At 35.5% G+C, this 17,765-nt stretch overlaps 1 protein-coding gene across 1 annotated transcript in view; it reads right to left on the bottom strand.

The window, feature by feature from the left end:
* Positions 1-17,765, bottom strand: part of LOC150093936 (uncharacterized) — a 64,350-nt gene that overhangs the window by 16,902 nt on the left and 29,683 nt on the right. Inside the window, exon 3 of the mRNA XM_090412923.1 lies at positions 5,995-6,165. Within this exon, the coding sequence (XP_090269049.1) occupies positions 5,995-6,165 (171 nt within the window). The remainder of the gene's footprint in view (positions 1-5,994; positions 6,166-17,765) is intronic.

The following is a 17,765-nucleotide window of genomic DNA, read 5'->3' as shown; positions in this document are numbered from 1 at the left end:
GAAAATACAGTATATATATATATATATATTAAAATTTATTTAATGACTAAAAACTAAGGTTTTGAGTAAAAACCTTAATTAGTAGTTTAAACTATTAAACTACTAATTAATAAATATTAATATACACGACTAGTTTCGTCTGAGCACAAACTTCATCAGGTGTAAGCAAGAAGGACATAAAAATATCAGAGAAAACCATACAAATACTGGATTTCTACACAGCAGAATGTATAAAACAACAGAGGTTAATGTTTAAATGGAAAAAAGAACTCTGGCTGTAGCAACATGGATATGCGTGTGTGTAAGGTCACGTGATCTCCAGTACTGAATGGCAGAGCTGTGAGAGTCTGGCAAACTATAGCTCAGGTTGCTATTGATATGGACGGGATTAAGAATGATTTCCTTAGATTCTAGAATCCATCTCTCTAATTCGTCATAAGATCTGTGAACGTTGTTAGTTAAATCCCAGCATATTTGATGTTGCAGGCCTTCTTCATTAGTTTGCTGAAAATAATACATGGCTGGACAAGGTGCTGGCATGAGTTCTATTGTAAGAAATGTCTCTTTTATGCTCTTCTAGATAGAGTTCAATGGATTTTTCGCGTTTGAGTTCATTCTGAAGTTCTTGTTCGTCTGACAACAAAGATCTTGCTCGGTATTTACCTGGATACTGAACGAACGAGGATGGGCTGGAAATCTGGGATTTAGCCAACCAAATTGTATTCTTATTGGCTTAAACCAATATACGAAATGATGGTACAACATGACAAAATTTCATGCCAGCTGGGACGTCACCCAGTTAAACAAGGCCCCATTGTTTTTGCCAGGGAACCAGGGAGAACAGCAAAAAGTCAGCTACTGGAACAAATCCTAAAACACACCCCAACTCAAATTATCACCAGAGTTAAAGATCGGTACTATCAACATAAGAAGCCTGAATAGCAAAGACATTGAGTTAGCTGAGGAATTAGATAAGTACCAGATCGACATAATAGGGGTGACTGAAACAAAAAAGACAAAAACTGGAGAGCTCTTTCTGAGCAATAAATGTTATATTCAGGCAATCACAATCAAGGAAAACAATGAGTAGCCATAGTATTTAAAACTAAATACTTGTTGGATTTCTGCTCAGGACATGGACTGGTTATTACTAATACCATGTTCCAACATAAGAATGTGCACAAATTCACATGGAGAAAAGAGGCATGGAATAAGAAAAGTCTCAATGACTATGTCATTGTTGAGAGTGATGTTTTCTCCCTGGTGCAGGACACCAGAGTGTACAGAGGATTTGAAATTGGAAACGATCACTATTTAGTCTTGAGCAGGATAAAATTGAATTTCATATTGAAAAGAATGATATGTAACAAAGTTTTAAAGCAAATAAAAGTTGAACAGCTCTCAGATGTGAACTGTAGACTAAAATACACAAAGATTATTGGGAAAAAAATGAAAGAGTTTGAGAACAAGAACCAAACCTTGGAGATTCAGCGGCAAAACTTAAAAAAAAGCCTGATTGATTCAGCCAGAGAGGCATGTGGTGAGGTTGTCTGCAAGGATAGAAAAATCAGAACTCCATGGTGGACAGAGGAAGTTATAGAGGCAGTGAAGAAAAAGAAGAAAGCATATCAAAAGTTCCTGGCAAATAAGTCAGCTTGTGCTCTTAGAGAATACAGAGACAAATGTAAGAAAGCGAAACACTGTGTAAAACTAGCTAAACAAAAGTCATGGCAGGACTTTGGCAAGAACATAGAAAATAAATATCAAGAAGGTGGTAAGATAATCTGGAGGTTGTTGAAGTGCCTTAGATGACAGAAATATAAGATCTTATAATGTTGGAGTCTTGACAAATAACAGACTGATTTGGAGGAAAATTGTAGATAGGAAGTTAGTAATGATGTAAATTTTTCATGTAGTACTATCATATCCTGTACACCCCTTGAGGGTACATGGCAGGAATTGATGATGATGATGATTTAACATAGTGCGATAGTAGTGCAGAGATCTTTTTTGAAATCTTGTCCTTTACAAGAGCAAGAACCTCGTCAGTAAGGACATTTATAAAAAGGGACACAATGTCAAAGCTTGCCATGATATCTGAGTTTGAAATTTTGAAGTCTTTAATCTTGGAAATAAAGTCTCATGAGTTTTTAATGAAGGAAGAAGATTTTCCTGTGAAGCATTTCAGAGAGGATGCGAGGTATTTTGATAAGTTGTAGGTAGGTGAATCGATGAGACCTCAATAAAGGTCAAAACCGATCTAGGTAGTGACCCTTCCCATAATGCATAGTATTATACATACCCATAAAGATATGTGCTTAGTATTATGGGAGATACTAAGGCAAGTGATGAGAACTTATCTCACCTTTGCCATGAGTTGCCCCAGTCCTGAAAATATTTCAGGTGCAAACAAAGTTTGCTTACACTTGGATAAAGGATTAAGTCAAATATCTAACTGGTAACACAGCCAAGTGAAAAACACTTCCATCAACTATCTCTAATCCAGAGAATTTTAATAATAAGGTGTGACATCTTCTGGCAACTGGCATATGGAAATATGACTTCTCAATCACTTGCACCTTAGTATCACCACCTCTGGGTCTAGCTCCCACTGACGAGACCTCAATAAAGATCGAAATCAGTCTGGGTAGTGACCTTTCCCGTGATGCATAGCATTATACATACCCATAACGACATGTGCTTTGTATTATGGGAGATACTAAGGCAAGTGATGAGAACTTATCCTACCTTTGCCACTAGTTGCCCCCAGTGCTGAAAATATTTCAGGTACAAACTTTGTATGCTTACACTTGGATAAAGAATTAAGCCAAATATATAATCACGAGACCTTACATGCACGCACAGCTATGTTGCTACAGCCAGAGTTCTTTCTTCTATTTTAACATTAACCTCTTTTGTTTTATGTTCTGCTGTGTAGAAATCCATATGAATACTGGATTTCTGATTTTTTTTTATGTTCTTTTTCGCTGACACCTGATGAAGTCTGTGCTCAGACAAAACTAGTCATGTGTATTAATAAAGTTTTTTACTCAAAACCTCAGTTTTTAGTCATTAAATAAATTTTAATATGTTATCAAACCGAGTAAACCTATTTATTATTAATAATAATAATAATAATATAATAATATATACAGTAAAACCCTGAAGTTACGCGGTAGGGGGGACCAACAAAAAGTGCATAAGTCGAATTCGTGTAACTCTGGGTATAATTTTTGCATGTAATTTATATATACAAACATACAATTGGGACCAAAGGTTTACAAAAACACCTATATTTTTTAAGAAATATAATCATAATTGTAGTTTTTCATACATGAAAAAAAGAAAGTTATTTTGATGTCGATGGTTTCATAAAATCTAATAGATTCGTCTGACAGCATAATGTCTTTTTTTTGTCACGCAAAATTTCTTCATAGCAAGCTAATGATTTTTTTATTCCTTGCCTTGTGGCTACAATTCGTTCCTCGTTAGAATCTATGTCTGCCAAAATATGTAAACCTTTCTTTTATTTTTATGATTGTTCTTACTGTGGATTCCTGTAGATCGAACTTCTTTGCTAGCTCACAAATTTTCATTCTGCCTTCAAAATTCTTAATAATGTTGCGTTTTGTTTCCAAAGTCAATGTTTTTCTTTTCTTGAACATTAAACAATCGCAAGGTTTGTAGACTATAAAAATCGTGTATGAATGGAGACCGCGCGAAACACGTCAGTGCTTGTTCACAGCATGTGCAACACTGGCGAATGCAGCCAGCACCTGAAAGATACAACTAGTGGTGAAGCGGGACGGGGAATACGTACATATAAGAAACCGCATAACTCCAGATTTGCGTAAGTCGGGGTATGACTTTTTATATATATACGGAGTGATCCAAAAGTAACAGAAAAAGTAAAAATTCAATCATTCGAAAAGTATAGACAGTAGCACGATGCAGTTTTCACAGAAAACCACACACAAAAATGCACAGAAAGACATAGGATTTTTTTTAATAATGAAAAATTTTATTGCCAGAATAGTTACATTTGTCACCGACAGGTGGCGCTATTTAAACAGATCTGGAAGTTGTGGAAACCCCTTTGCATCAGCCAAAGGTGACAGCATGGTGCGGGTTCATTGCATCATTCATTATAGGCCCCTTTTTCTTTGAGGAAGTCCACAGTGGTACATTTCGAACTGTTTCTCTCACATGCGAGCGTTATGCATTGCTTTTAAGAGACAGCATCATTCCCTCCTTGCAAGAGAGGCAAGCGCTCCATAGTGTAACATTCATGCAGGATGGAGCGCCTCCGCACATCACAGGTCCTGTCCAGCACCTGCTGCGATCGACATTTGACAATGACCATATCCTCAGTCACTCTTTCCCGCAAGACTGGCCACCAAGGTCTCCAGACCTTACACCCTGTGACTTGTGGTTATGGGGCTACTTGAAGTCACAGGTGTACAGAGGTCGGCCGACGTCATTGGCCATGTTGAAAGAAGCTATTCGCCATCATGTGACAGGAATTACAGCAGAAACCCTCTTCGATGCTGTGCCACATCTGACAGCTGTCACATTGCACATTTGTAATCCTAGCTGTGTTGCGAACTGTGCTGCACCAATGTACAAACTACTGACACAACTGAAGTGCCACTATTCAGTTGTGTCAGTAGTTTGTACACAATGTACAAACTACTGACACAACTGAATAGGCAATAAAAAAAATTTTATTGCCTATTCTGGCAATAAAATTTTTTTTTATTAAAAAAAATCCCATGTCTTTTCTGTGAAAACCGCATCGTGCTACTGTCTATACGTTTCGAATTATTGAATTTTTACTTTTTCTGTTACTTTTGGATCACCCTGTATATATATATATATAAAATCAAAAAAAATCCACAAAGCATAAAAAGAGCTACCTAAAAAAATTGAGGTAAAACAGAAAAGAAATGAAATTTCACACCAAGAGAAGTGGAAAGAAATGTAAAAACAGAGAACAGTGTGAGGAAACAATTATCCCAGAAGATATAGTCACAGAAAAAATTAAATAATACACAGAAAATCAATTCAGTAATTACAACTTCAGGAGAGATGGAAAAACCAATAAATAATTAAAATTCAAAAAATGCTAATCTTGAATTTGATGTAACAAATAATGTTGTGATCAAAGCTTACAAAGGATCTGCAAGATTCCAGACACACTGCCTCTCCTTTACACATATCCTCTGATGGATACTAGAGAATCTGGAAGTATTAAATTATGCAACTTCCCTTCTGCATTGCTACCTTATAGGACTCATCACAAGCCACTATCTACAGTACTTAATTCTCCATCGATCAATGTTACCATTGTTCATTTATACATAATGCCACTTAATGTATCATCTTTTTGTCTATAAATGGGGTGTGTGCTCTGACTATTTTTTGCTACATAATAATTTATTTAATAAGTTTTTACTAATAACCATTTGAACTCTAATGGCAATTCAATCCATGTTCACTGCCTGGAATATTGCACAGATGATATCATGTGTCCTATTATTATATCTAAATTTAAACATTCCATTTCACCTTGTTTATTCTAAGACAGAGTAATAAACATTGTTGTTTATCCATTTTCCTTTATTCAGAAAATGAGCTGCAGAGGCAATTTATTTTTGTCTGCACACAAATTAGAAGAAATTATATTTTAAAAAATGGAAATTTGTCATTTGATTTATGAATTTTCTCTTATGAAACAATTTCATTGCTCAAAATGATTTTCATAAATCGAAAAATGACTATATAACAAAAAAGCATGTGATTTGCTTATACTAATAGACATATTTCATCAAGCTATAGAAAAAATAATATTCAGCAGAATGCATAAATAGTTATTTTTCTGGAATTATCTGATAAAAAAATATTGGTATTGCAAAGATATAAATTTAAAATAAATTATTTGCACTGCATACAATAGTCTTATATAAGAAAATTTAAGCTATTCTAAAAAATTACCATTTTCTGAACAATAATATTGCTTTGGATCTCGAATGAAATTGGCAAAAAATTTGCTGCAAGATTCACAACTGAACTGACGATAGCGCCTTTGTACATGAGAATAATATTTTACCAATCCACAAACTGTACAAGTAATTTCTCCAGATTGGTCAAAACGGCTAACAGATGCTAAAAAATAAAAAAATTTGTGCGTTTGTATGTGTGTATATATATATGTATATATATATATATATATATATTATAAATAAATAAATATATTTACACACTTCCATATATATATATATATATACACACACATACACAGGGTGATCAAAATTAAGGTATCCTGTTTAAGGCCCTTGTGGAGCACTACCCAGTGATCCAAGTGCTGAAAAACTTTGCAGGAATAGATTGTGCATCATACAGAAGGGATATCCGAGTGGCAGTACCAACTTCATTCACTTGTTGAGAACTGATTCGTTTGCAACCTCTGCCAGGTCTAATTCCCAATGATCCCGTTTCTTCAAAATGACTAATCATTCGTCACGGAGCACATGGAAACAGTGGACCTCGTCGACATTTGTTCAGGCAACATAATTCACAGAGTGCAGCAATAGCATTGCAATTGTTTAGGTAGTACAGATTCATGAGCAAAACACATTGGGGTAAGGTTAGTGCCATCGCTGTGGAGATGGTATTAACAACCTGAATGAAGGGAAAAATCCCTTGTCAATCTTTTCAAATCCTCCCGGCACCTGCCAAGTTGCATGACATGCAAATTCTATGCAATTGGCATTTACAAAACCCCTGGTGGTGAATTTTGGAATTACTTTTTTTTTTTCTTCTCGGATATCTCTTCCACATAACACACAATGTATTCCTGCAAAGTTTTGCAGCGTTTGGATCACTGGATGGCACTCCACGAGGTCTTAAACAGGGATACTTTAATTTTGATCACCCTGTATATGTATACGTTTCCCCAGGAAAGGTATTTTCAACCTTCAGGGATGGTTTCTATTAATGATTTTATTTATAAAAAGTTTCTCAACATGTATCCTAACAATCATAATACTATAATCTATTATATATTTTTTAAGTTAAAATTTGAAATTTAAAATATCTTTAGATCATCTTAAAACTTACTTTCACTGAAAAATTAATTATTTAAGAAATAAATATCAATACAGCTCTCATAACAAGTGATCAAAATGTCTACCTTCTACTTGGGCTTTGCTTTAGCATAGCTTCACCTTATCTGTCCTTGTATTAATAAATCTATTGAACCTTCTCTTGGATACACAATCCTGTGTATTGTAATGATGCTTGTTTTGTTCTATTTATTGCTTGTTGGTCCTTTTGACTTGTACATCCCCCCCCACTGAGGGTACGCATCAGGAATTTGATGATGATGGCCATTTTCAATGGAGTTTGTAGTATTCGATATCCTCCAGTATAGGGTGTCCCTCTTGTTAAACTTTTGAACATATATTAATTCTCTCTTGTGATTCTAAACACAACAGACTAAAGGATTAATCCAAGAGATTTAGCTATACAAGGATAAGAAGTTTCTTAAGCCAATTCAATGGATGAATATGGTGTTAGTTAGCACCAAATTAATTTACTTAAATCGGAGTAGCTTCAAAAATCCATCACCAATTTCACAAGTTCAAGTGACTGCATTGTCCAAACAGTAGACACTCTAAACAAATATGCCTCTGCAACTTGCTGATGTCAGCATTTGTTCATCCACATGGCACAAGCTATACTTAGGAGTGTATTATGTTGGAATGGGTTAGAATAATATTGGAATGGAGACACTGGAGAAATTACTAAATGAAAGAAGTGATTTATCATATAGTTCATTTTTATAGTGCATTCAAAATTGTTGATTACAAATAAGAAATTCTGAAAGCAAAAGAATGCCAGCAGTTACTAGGCATGTACACAAACCCCACGTGCACAGTTTAGAAGGAGCAGTGCTCACAGTTAATATTCATCTGAAAAGTTAGCTAGCACTGTTTCAGTAAAAACAATTAAACACACTCAAACCAATAACACATTACAGAATGCTGTTGACAAACTAGAAGAATATGTGAGAAAAAACTAGAACACAGCATTGCAACTACTTCTAGCAGTACTGCATATGTATTCATTCAAGAAATCAACACATGAAAGTTGTCATATATCTCCAGGGAAATATATCATAAATGACTAAGGATATAACACATTACTTAGCAGAAAGCATAAAAATGAAATAAAATCATTTTAATCCTAAATTTAATTAACTACTAATACATATTAGACAGTACATTTATAATGAGCTCCATCATTATGAAAAAGATTTAGATACCTCTACTGGTGTTGCAATCATATCCAAAAATATCATATCAAACACTTCATACTAACATTTCTACATCTGGAAAATATTATCTTATAACATAACCCATGAATGATAAAAATTAATTTGAATACTAATCAATCATTAAATTCAAATTAATATAGCATTTTTAAAAAAGAATGGCAAAGACAATGAAAATAGGCAGAAACATTGAAAATATCAACTGCATCATGAATGGAGAACCTATAGAACAAGTACCACATTTCAGCTACTTCGGCACAATTTTTATTGAAGATGGTAAATTAAATATGGAAATAGTAAACAGAATCAAAATCAACAAAGCCAGTATGGTAGAAAGTCAACTAAATAAATTTATACGGAATAAGAGTTAAAACACTAAATTAGCTGTATGCAAGACAGTGTTCAAACCAATCTTAACTTATGGATCTGAGAGCTGGGTTAGAAAAAAACACCTGACCAAAGACTAGAGATCACAGATATGAGAGTCCTGAAAAAGATTAGGGGTGTGAAGAGATGTCATCAAGGGCAATATCATATTAAAAACAAGGATATTAGGAAAGAACTTGACATTCATTGTAAGCATCCAGGAATGTGTTAGAAGAGCTAATCTCATGTGGGAGATTAACTTTGGTTTAGTTTAGGTGAGGTTAGCAGAACTAATCTCACTTAAACAGAATGGGAAAGGAAAGGTTAACAAAACAAGTGTTCTCTGCCAGTTTGGCAAGAAAAGACCCAGAAGAAGAGTATATGTGGATTGATACAATAAAAAGTGACTTAGGAGACAGAAATATAAGATCTGATAATGTTGGAGTTTTGACAGATAACAGATTGATTTGGAGGAAAATTGTTGATAGGAAATTAGTAATGATGTAAGTTTTTCATGTAGTACTATCATAATATCCTGTACACTCCTTGAGGATACATTTCAGGAATTTGATGATGATGATGAAAAAAGAATGGTGGTATTTTAAATGCAAATATATATATATATATTTTTTTTTTAAATTAAGATAGGATAGCAACAAATGAATGTGTGAAAGAAAGTGAGATGTATATAAAAAAATAAAATAAATAGAAATATTCAGAGAAAAGGGTAAAGCTAAGAATAATAAGCTAGATTTATGTTCAGGATATGGACTAGTCCTCTATATTGGAACATTAACACCATGTTCCAATATAAGAATGTCCACAAGTTCAAATGGAAAGAAGATGCAAGAAATAAAAAGGATATTAACTATGTCACTACTTATAGTGATATCCTAATGCTGTTTATTAAATAAACAACAGTCAGGGGAAAAAAATATGCCAGATTTAAGGTGACTAGAGGGGTACCTCAGGAATCATACCTAGTATCATTGTTGTTCAGTCTTAGGACATGAGAGGGGATATTAAACTGTATGCTGATAATGCAAAGACAGGCAGCCAATCAGATGCGATACTAATATACAGCATTTACATAATGATTTAAATAGGCAGGAACTGTTGACAGATAATGGCTGTACAATCAATGTTAGTAAGTATAAAGTTATGCACTTTGGCATTATGCCTTTTTCTAACAGCATGTTATATTGGTGGGATTATGCTTGGAGAAACTGATGAAGCTAGAGATCTTGGGAGTTATGGTGAATAGTCATTTGAAGTTCAACTTAACAAGAAATTATATCCTTCTTTAATCCTTTTTCCTTCATGTACGCACTTTAACAAAGTGCGCACATGAAGAATTTTCATTACTTAGCTCCTTGTACATAGAAGCTGATGACTTCACATTAATTACCTTAGAGATACGAGGCCGACAGATGAAGAAATTCGATAAATTAAAAAAGAATTCTACCGTCAATCCAAAACTTGCTACCAACACCGTAATCAACCTTTCTTCAGTCACCCTGAAGCCTGAAGCTCTCAACGTGCTTTCACGTGGCCACAACTTCACCATTGCTCCCAGAAAAATACCAAGTGAGGATATTATGATCCAGAGTGAAAGAGGAATCCGCCACCTTCCACATCAAATTGACAACAGTGTAAGACTGGATGTAGCTTGTGTCCTTTCCATAGCAAAACCACCCAAAACCAATATATCCAACAAGGAATTTAAAGCCCTACAGGAATTGAGAAATAATAAAGAATTAGTTATCACCAAAGCGGATAAGGGATATGCAACTGTAGTACTTAACCAAAAGGACTACAAAGGTAAGCTGAATGCTCTTCTATTAGATCGGGCTACTTACCTCCCTATCAATTACAACCCCACCAACTCACAAATTAGAAAACTTCACAGGCTCCTTAAGAAAGTCACTTCTTGGCCTGTAGAAGTTACTAACAGATTAAAACCATTTAACTCTATACCCCCCCCCCCCGTATTTACGGACTCCCAAAAATACATAAAGAAAATGTGCCATTACGTCCCATAGTGGATGGCATTGATTCCCCCACATAAAAATTAGCTAAACATTTGGCCAAAGAGCTCACACACTATCACACATAAAAAACTCAGCCCACTTCAAAGCCAGCATAGAAAACCTTACACTCACTGACATAATGGTCAGCTTTGACGTCTCCTCCTTATTCACAAATGTCCCACTCAAGGAAACTTTAGAGCTAATCCAAGCTAAATTTTCTCCTGATATCTCAGCCTTATTTCAGTTCACAATGAACTCAGGCTATTTCGTTTGGCAGGGAAAATTCTACAAGCAAATAGAGGGGACAGCCATGGGCTCACCACTCTCCCCACCCTTGGCCAATTTCTTTATGGAGACCTTTGAGGAAAAAGCCTTAGCCTCTGCCCCACAAAAACCAACCATATGGCTTCGCTACGTTGATGATGTGTTCGCTATTTGGCCACATGGCTCTGAAACACTCCTCTCCTTCCTTACACACTTAAACAACCAACATGCCAGAATCAAGTTCACCCTGGAAAAAGAGGAAAACAACTGCCTCCCTTTCCTAGACACACTAGTCACCCACCAGCCTGATGGAACTTTGGTTTTCTCAGTTTACAGAAAACCCACCCATACAGGCAGATACATCCACCAACAATCCCCCCCCCTCACAACAATATGGAGTGGTAAAAACACTATACAACAGGGCTAAACTAATCTGTTCTAATGACATAGCCCTTAACACTGAACTAAATCACATCCTCAACACTTTCTCAGCCAATGGCTACCCCCCCAAAAAAATCCAAAAAATATTAAAACCTACAAACCACAGCCCCCCTCCTCCTCCCCTCCACAAAAAAGATTACTCTAAATCCATCACCATTCCCTACATCCGAGGCACCTCAGAAAAAATTACCAAAATTCTAATAAAACATGACCTCACCTTCTGTTACAGGCCTTACAGAAAATTGGCATCCCTTATCCGCTCTACCAAAGACCAACCACTTTCCCTAGACCTACCTGGTGTATACCAGGTCCCTTGCAGTTGTAAACTGTCGTACTTTGGCCAAACAGGCAGGACAGCAAATATCAGAATTTCTGAACACAAGGACTACATCCGGTTTTACAAGTATAGCCATTCTGGTCTTGCAGACCATGCTCTGGATACTCGCCACAGAATACGGTGGAAGAAAGCTACAGTAATACACCGGAACAAATATAAATTCAAAAGATTATTTATGGAATCAGCCTCTGCCCTAAGAAACTCTCCAAACCTCAACAAATTTGGTTGTATGCGACTGCCCCAAATTTGGGAGGCATACATCAGCAGACCTTCAGCCCAACGGCCAAGAATGCCTACTTAGCCCGCCAGAGGGCACCATCAGGACTTCTAGGAGAACGATAGCTTCATATCTTCATTCTCAGTTACTGTATTGTTAGTGCCTGTGTGCAACTGCCTTTTTGTAAGTTCCTTTTGAAAATGGCAATGTGACATTGCCGAAATATCGGAAATATTTATTAAAGTATAATTTAATTTATATTCGGATCTACGTTGTTTCAATTCCCTAAGTGATTTAGAAATGCATAACCAACGTATAAGCATGTCTACGAGAATTAATTACCTTGGTATTCCATAATGCAACGTGCATTTCCTTTCAGAAGTGTATATTACTAAGCATTATGGGAAAGGTCCCTACCCAGACCAGCTTCAATCTTTGTTGTCTCATCAATACATATATATATATATATATATATAAGTATATATATATATATATACGTGGGCTGTTCAATAAGTAATAAGACTAATTTTACTGTGGCGAAACCACTCATCACAATATTAATTTCTGTGGAATAAAGAAATGTTGCTGTCTGTATTAACAAAAGAGGTTGATAGATGGTGTATACGGGCTGATGTGCCAGAGTGTAACATGACTAAACACAAGCTTGTTTCAGCATGCCTACGAGGTGCAACCAGTCTTCGAAATGGAAGTGTCCTTGGAACAGCGTTATGCGATTAAATTTTGTGTACGTTTGCAAAATTCGGCATCGGACACTTTTAACATGACACGCGAAGCTTTCCACGATGAAGCAATGTCGAGAGCAAGTGTTTTTCGCTGGCATAAAACTTTTAAGGAAGGAAGGCAAAATGTGGAAGATCTTGAACGTGAGGGAAGACCTTCAACGTCCATCACAGAGACAATGATCAACACAGCAGCGATTATCATCAAGCACGTCAAAGGGAAGCGTCCATTGCTGAAGAATGGCTTCTTATTGCACCACGATAATGCAAGGCCACATATTGCTGGTTGTGTAGTGGACGTTTTGCAGAAGAACAACACAGATATCCGACCACAACCTCCATACAGTCCTGATCTCGCACCGTGCGATTTCTGGCTGTTTCCTCAGCTCAAGAAACCACTACGAGGCCACCATTTCGAAAGCAACAAAGCATGTATAAAAGCTGCAGAGGCGGTTTTGAAAGAACTCTCAAAAAATGGACTTTCACACGTGTTTAAGAAGTGGACGCAACGTTGGGACAAATGCATCGCGTCTCACGGTAGTTACTTCGAAAAAGACCATGTAAATGATGACAATTAAAGGTAATCTGTTTTCTGTATAAATGTAGTCTTATTACTTATTGAACAGCCTACGTATATATATATATATATAGAGAGAGAGAGAGAGAGAGCATGTAGAACCAATTCATGAATATGTAAGTAAGAGTTTATAAAGCAGAAAACCAGATTCATCCTAATTACATAGGATTTCTTCAGGTGTAAACATGCAACCTAGTAGATATATTGTATACTACACAGTGGTTGCCTTTGTTAATCTTTACTGTTTGTCTGCTAATTTGTGTGTTTACACCTGAAGAAATCTTATGTAATCACAATGAAACATTTTGTTTTTAATAAAAATCATTTTTACCATCTTATTCCAGTTTTCTGTTTTTTTAAAATAAAAAAAAAAAATTCAAATTTTGTGTTGCATTGTCCAATACGTTGTGCATTCATGTACGTGTTTGGCTAATGTTTTTTTTTTAAATATTTCAAATTTTATGTTGCATTGTTCAACACGTTGTGCATGCTTATGCATTTGTGTACATGCGTTTGGCTAATGATGTCTAGGATATATATACCAACAAGTTGATAGTTGAGTTTACATTTAGATGTTTTGGATCTAATGTCATTTCCAAGGACTCCCAATTTTTTCTCTCGGTTATGTCACAGCAATGGTGTAATAGTTCAAGAACATCCACCTTCACCAATGTCCAGTGCTCTTTCTCTCTACAGGCCAACTAATGGACAGAGGAAGACCAAGAAAATAAGTTTGATAATACATAAAAAAACTTCTTTTTGAAGATGAGGCTCAAACTAGCTGAAATTTATCAAGTTGTTTTGTTTTGTGTCAAATGGTACAAAACAGAACAACTTAACTCACTTTCATATTATAGATTATATCTCCACGAGTTTTTCTTATATAAATATTTCTGTGTATCCCTATTCATAAATGAAGATAATGATGAATCCCCTTTACACTCTTGTGTCCTGAACAAACATCAAGATATCACTATCAATAATAACACACTCATTACAACTTTTCTTATTTCTTATGTGAATTTGTACATATCTTTAAGCTAGAACATTGTATTCATAATGAATAGTCCATTTCCTGAACAGAAATCAAGCACCATTTTTTTATTAACTTTGAGGTTTTATTCAAACTTCCCCAAAACACATCTCTGGTAGTAATTTCCTATTCTGTTGTTTGGATCTCCAACAAGAACTAGCATTTAATAGAAAATTATTATATCTTAAAATAATCTACTCTATACTATAAAATGATAAGCTGAAATTGGAAACGGATGTAGGCTGTAATGTTTTTGTCAAGTTATTTGAAATTCAGGGGCTACCCCGATTGTCGAGTCTTCAAAATTCAAGTCATCGGAATTCAAGGAGAACCGGCCTACCAGCCTGGAACACGGGGGGTTGGGCACCGTAGGCGGAGTCCCCCCTAGTATATTATAAATTATAACTTGGATGAGTCACAGAAATGCAGGACTAATTTTGACAAGAAATAAAAGCATAGACTGTGGAAATAGAGAGTAGGAAAAGCTACTTTGAACAAGAGATGTTTCAAGAGTTACCGGAACACTCTTCTGCCAAGCAATCAACTTGCTTGCATACATACTAATGCCAAAAAAAATAAGAAATAAGATGAGGAGTTCACAGCACTGGCATATTACAGTGAGATCAAAAATACTGTCTGCCTAACAGAGTAAGACAGCACTATAAGAAGAGAATAATAATGGGTTCACTGTGTAACAGGGAGAACAAACAAGATAGGAAGAGTGAGGAAGCTTTACTAATGACTGCAAAGACTTAAATCCAACCTGAGTAGATATAAATGGTAATGGTAGTATAAATAATACAAGCAGTGAGCTTGAGGCTGTCTTGTGAGAGACAGAAATGAATAAGACAAAATACACATCATGTCGGAGATTTAATGGAATATTTACAGCACTAAGATTAAAATCTAATTTTTAATTGTAATGCTTCCAATATTTTGTCTCAGTCACTAAGACATTTTCAGGGATTACAAATAACTCTTGTAACACACAAAGACAACACAATACTAAACACATGGGTGAATCTAGGTGGTGTGCCCTCTATGGGCATTTGTTAAGATGTAAAGTGGAACCTCTGGCAATTGTTTCACAAATTTTGGGAAGTTTTATGCATCCATATTTATTTAAATTCAGTTGATTTCTGAGTGCCGCTGCACATTCTGAAAACCGTCTTTCCTTTTTGAATTTACTATGGTGGTTTCTTCCATGAGATCCTTGGGTTGTACCCAATACATTTTTCTTGGAAGAACAAAATTTACAAACAGATAGAGGGAACCAATATGGGTTCTACTCCCACCCCTCATCACTCCCATTAGACTCCTTCCTGAGTCACCTCAATAGTCTACATCCAAGAATGGAGTTTACAATGGAAAATGAAAATAACAAGTTTGCCCTTCCTAGACACCTTAGTAACACCTTATGGTAACCTTTCCTTCACCGTATACAGAAAACCCACTCACACAGGCAGATACATTCACAAACTTTCCCACCACCACCAATCTCACCAATATGGTATTATTAAAACTCTAACTAATAGAGCCCATAATCTCTGTTCCAGTGGAACCTCTCTCAACCACACAGACAACTTCCTTTTCAATGGCTACAATGATTACAGAATTAATAAAAAAATAATCAGTTCCTCCCCTATCGCTTCAGAAAGGTTTCAGAAATGCCCTCACCGTCCCCTGCATGCATGGCACATCAGAAAAAATAGCCAGGTCTTTAAAAAAGTATGCAACCTCTACACAGGTTTTAAGTTCCACCTGAGACTTGCTACCCTTATCCATTCTACCAAAGATCAACTCCCTCCTCTCTCTCTCTCAGTGCCTAGAGTATATAAAGTACCCTGTTCCTGCAAGCTGGCTTACTTCAGACAGACAGATCAGCAACCATCCATTTAGAAGAACACAAATCATATATTTACAATCATGACTATGGTCAATCTGGCCTTACAAACTATGTATTAGATACAACCCACAAGATCTGGAAGAAAACTACCATGCTCCATCATAGTAAATTCAAAAAGGAAATGTAGTTTTTAGGATCTGTGGCAGCACTCAGAAATCAACTGAATTTAAATAAATATGGATGCATAAAACTTCCCAAAATTTGGGAAACAATAGTTGTCAGCCCCACTATACATCCTAGGTAACCTACAAATGCCCACAGAGGATGCACCACCTAGATAGGGCTTTAGAGTCACTCACATGTTTCACTTAATGTTGTATTATCTTTATGTGTATGTGTTACAAGTTATTTGTAATCCCTGAAGACATTTCAGTGACTGAGACAAAATATTGGAAGCATTAAAATTAGTTTTTAATTCTTTCCTAGTGTTGCAAATATTCCATGAAATCTTCAATATGATGTTCTCTTCTCCCAGCACTTAAGCCTTTAAACACACGGAACAAAATAACACAACTAGCTGCAGCTACAGACTTATAATTTTTAAGGATACAAAAGAGAACTATTATTATGCCTGATTTCAACTATGGATATTAGACTAGAGGAAGGAGAAAACATCCAAGTCAAGGAAAAAAGAAGTTAGAAAATCACTCAGGGACTGATGCTTCTGGAAAAAACATACATAATATTGAGAGAGAGGGGGAGTGAGTGAGTGAGTGTGTGTGTGTGCACAAATGCACACAAGCATATACTTACTATTATATGGGCATCCCTATACACCGAAGACTCAATTCAGGTGCCCACACTAACCATTTAAACTCATTCATTAACATAATACTCAAGATCACCTCTTGTTGTCCATCTCATTCTCTACTTTCCAATCAAAAAATCTACTGCTCACATGTTCAACATTGCAGGTATATTCTATTTTGTTAACCTCTGATAATGTCCTCGGAACTAACTCCTTGTTCAATATCATCTAACAAAAAAAAAAAACCTACTTAATCAATCCAGTGTAATTCTGTCAACATGGTACATAGCATACTCTTACTCTTTGATAGAACTGGCAAATTGCCCAACTGCCAATGTATTTAAATCATCCTGCAGAAACTCCACATCCCCTTTATTAATTACTGAGTTACCGGCAGGGCTTTCAATACATTCAGAATCCAGTCATTTTTTTTCTAATATTCAAGTAATGGTATCATTACAAAAATACTGTTTTTGGCACTAATTTAAAAATAATTATTTATGATTTATTCAGGTAAAGGTTATAAAAGCAACAACAATAAATTATTAATATTACTGAATTTGCAACTGATAGATTGTTATATACAATGAAAATATAATGGAAACCTAAAAACATCAGATCTGGTTTATAAGATGCTTTGTTGTACATAAAACAAAAAGTAAATATTGCATATTAATAAATAATTTCAGAAATGTAAAAATTTAAAAATATTTTTCTATTAGCAAGGTAATTTTTATAACAACAATGTGTGACAGCAAGTTATGGCATGCT

The sequence above is a fragment of the Typopeltis vanoorti genome, chromosome 23 (genome assembly GCF_054136105.1).
Source record: "Typopeltis vanoorti isolate ZY-2024b chromosome 23, IOZ_Tvanoo_1.0, whole genome shotgun sequence".
Taxonomy (NCBI): domain Eukaryota; kingdom Metazoa; phylum Arthropoda; class Arachnida; order Uropygi; family Thelyphonidae; genus Typopeltis; species Typopeltis vanoorti.
Note: the sequence above shows the minus strand (reverse complement) of the source record. Positions and strands in the feature narration are given on the sequence as shown.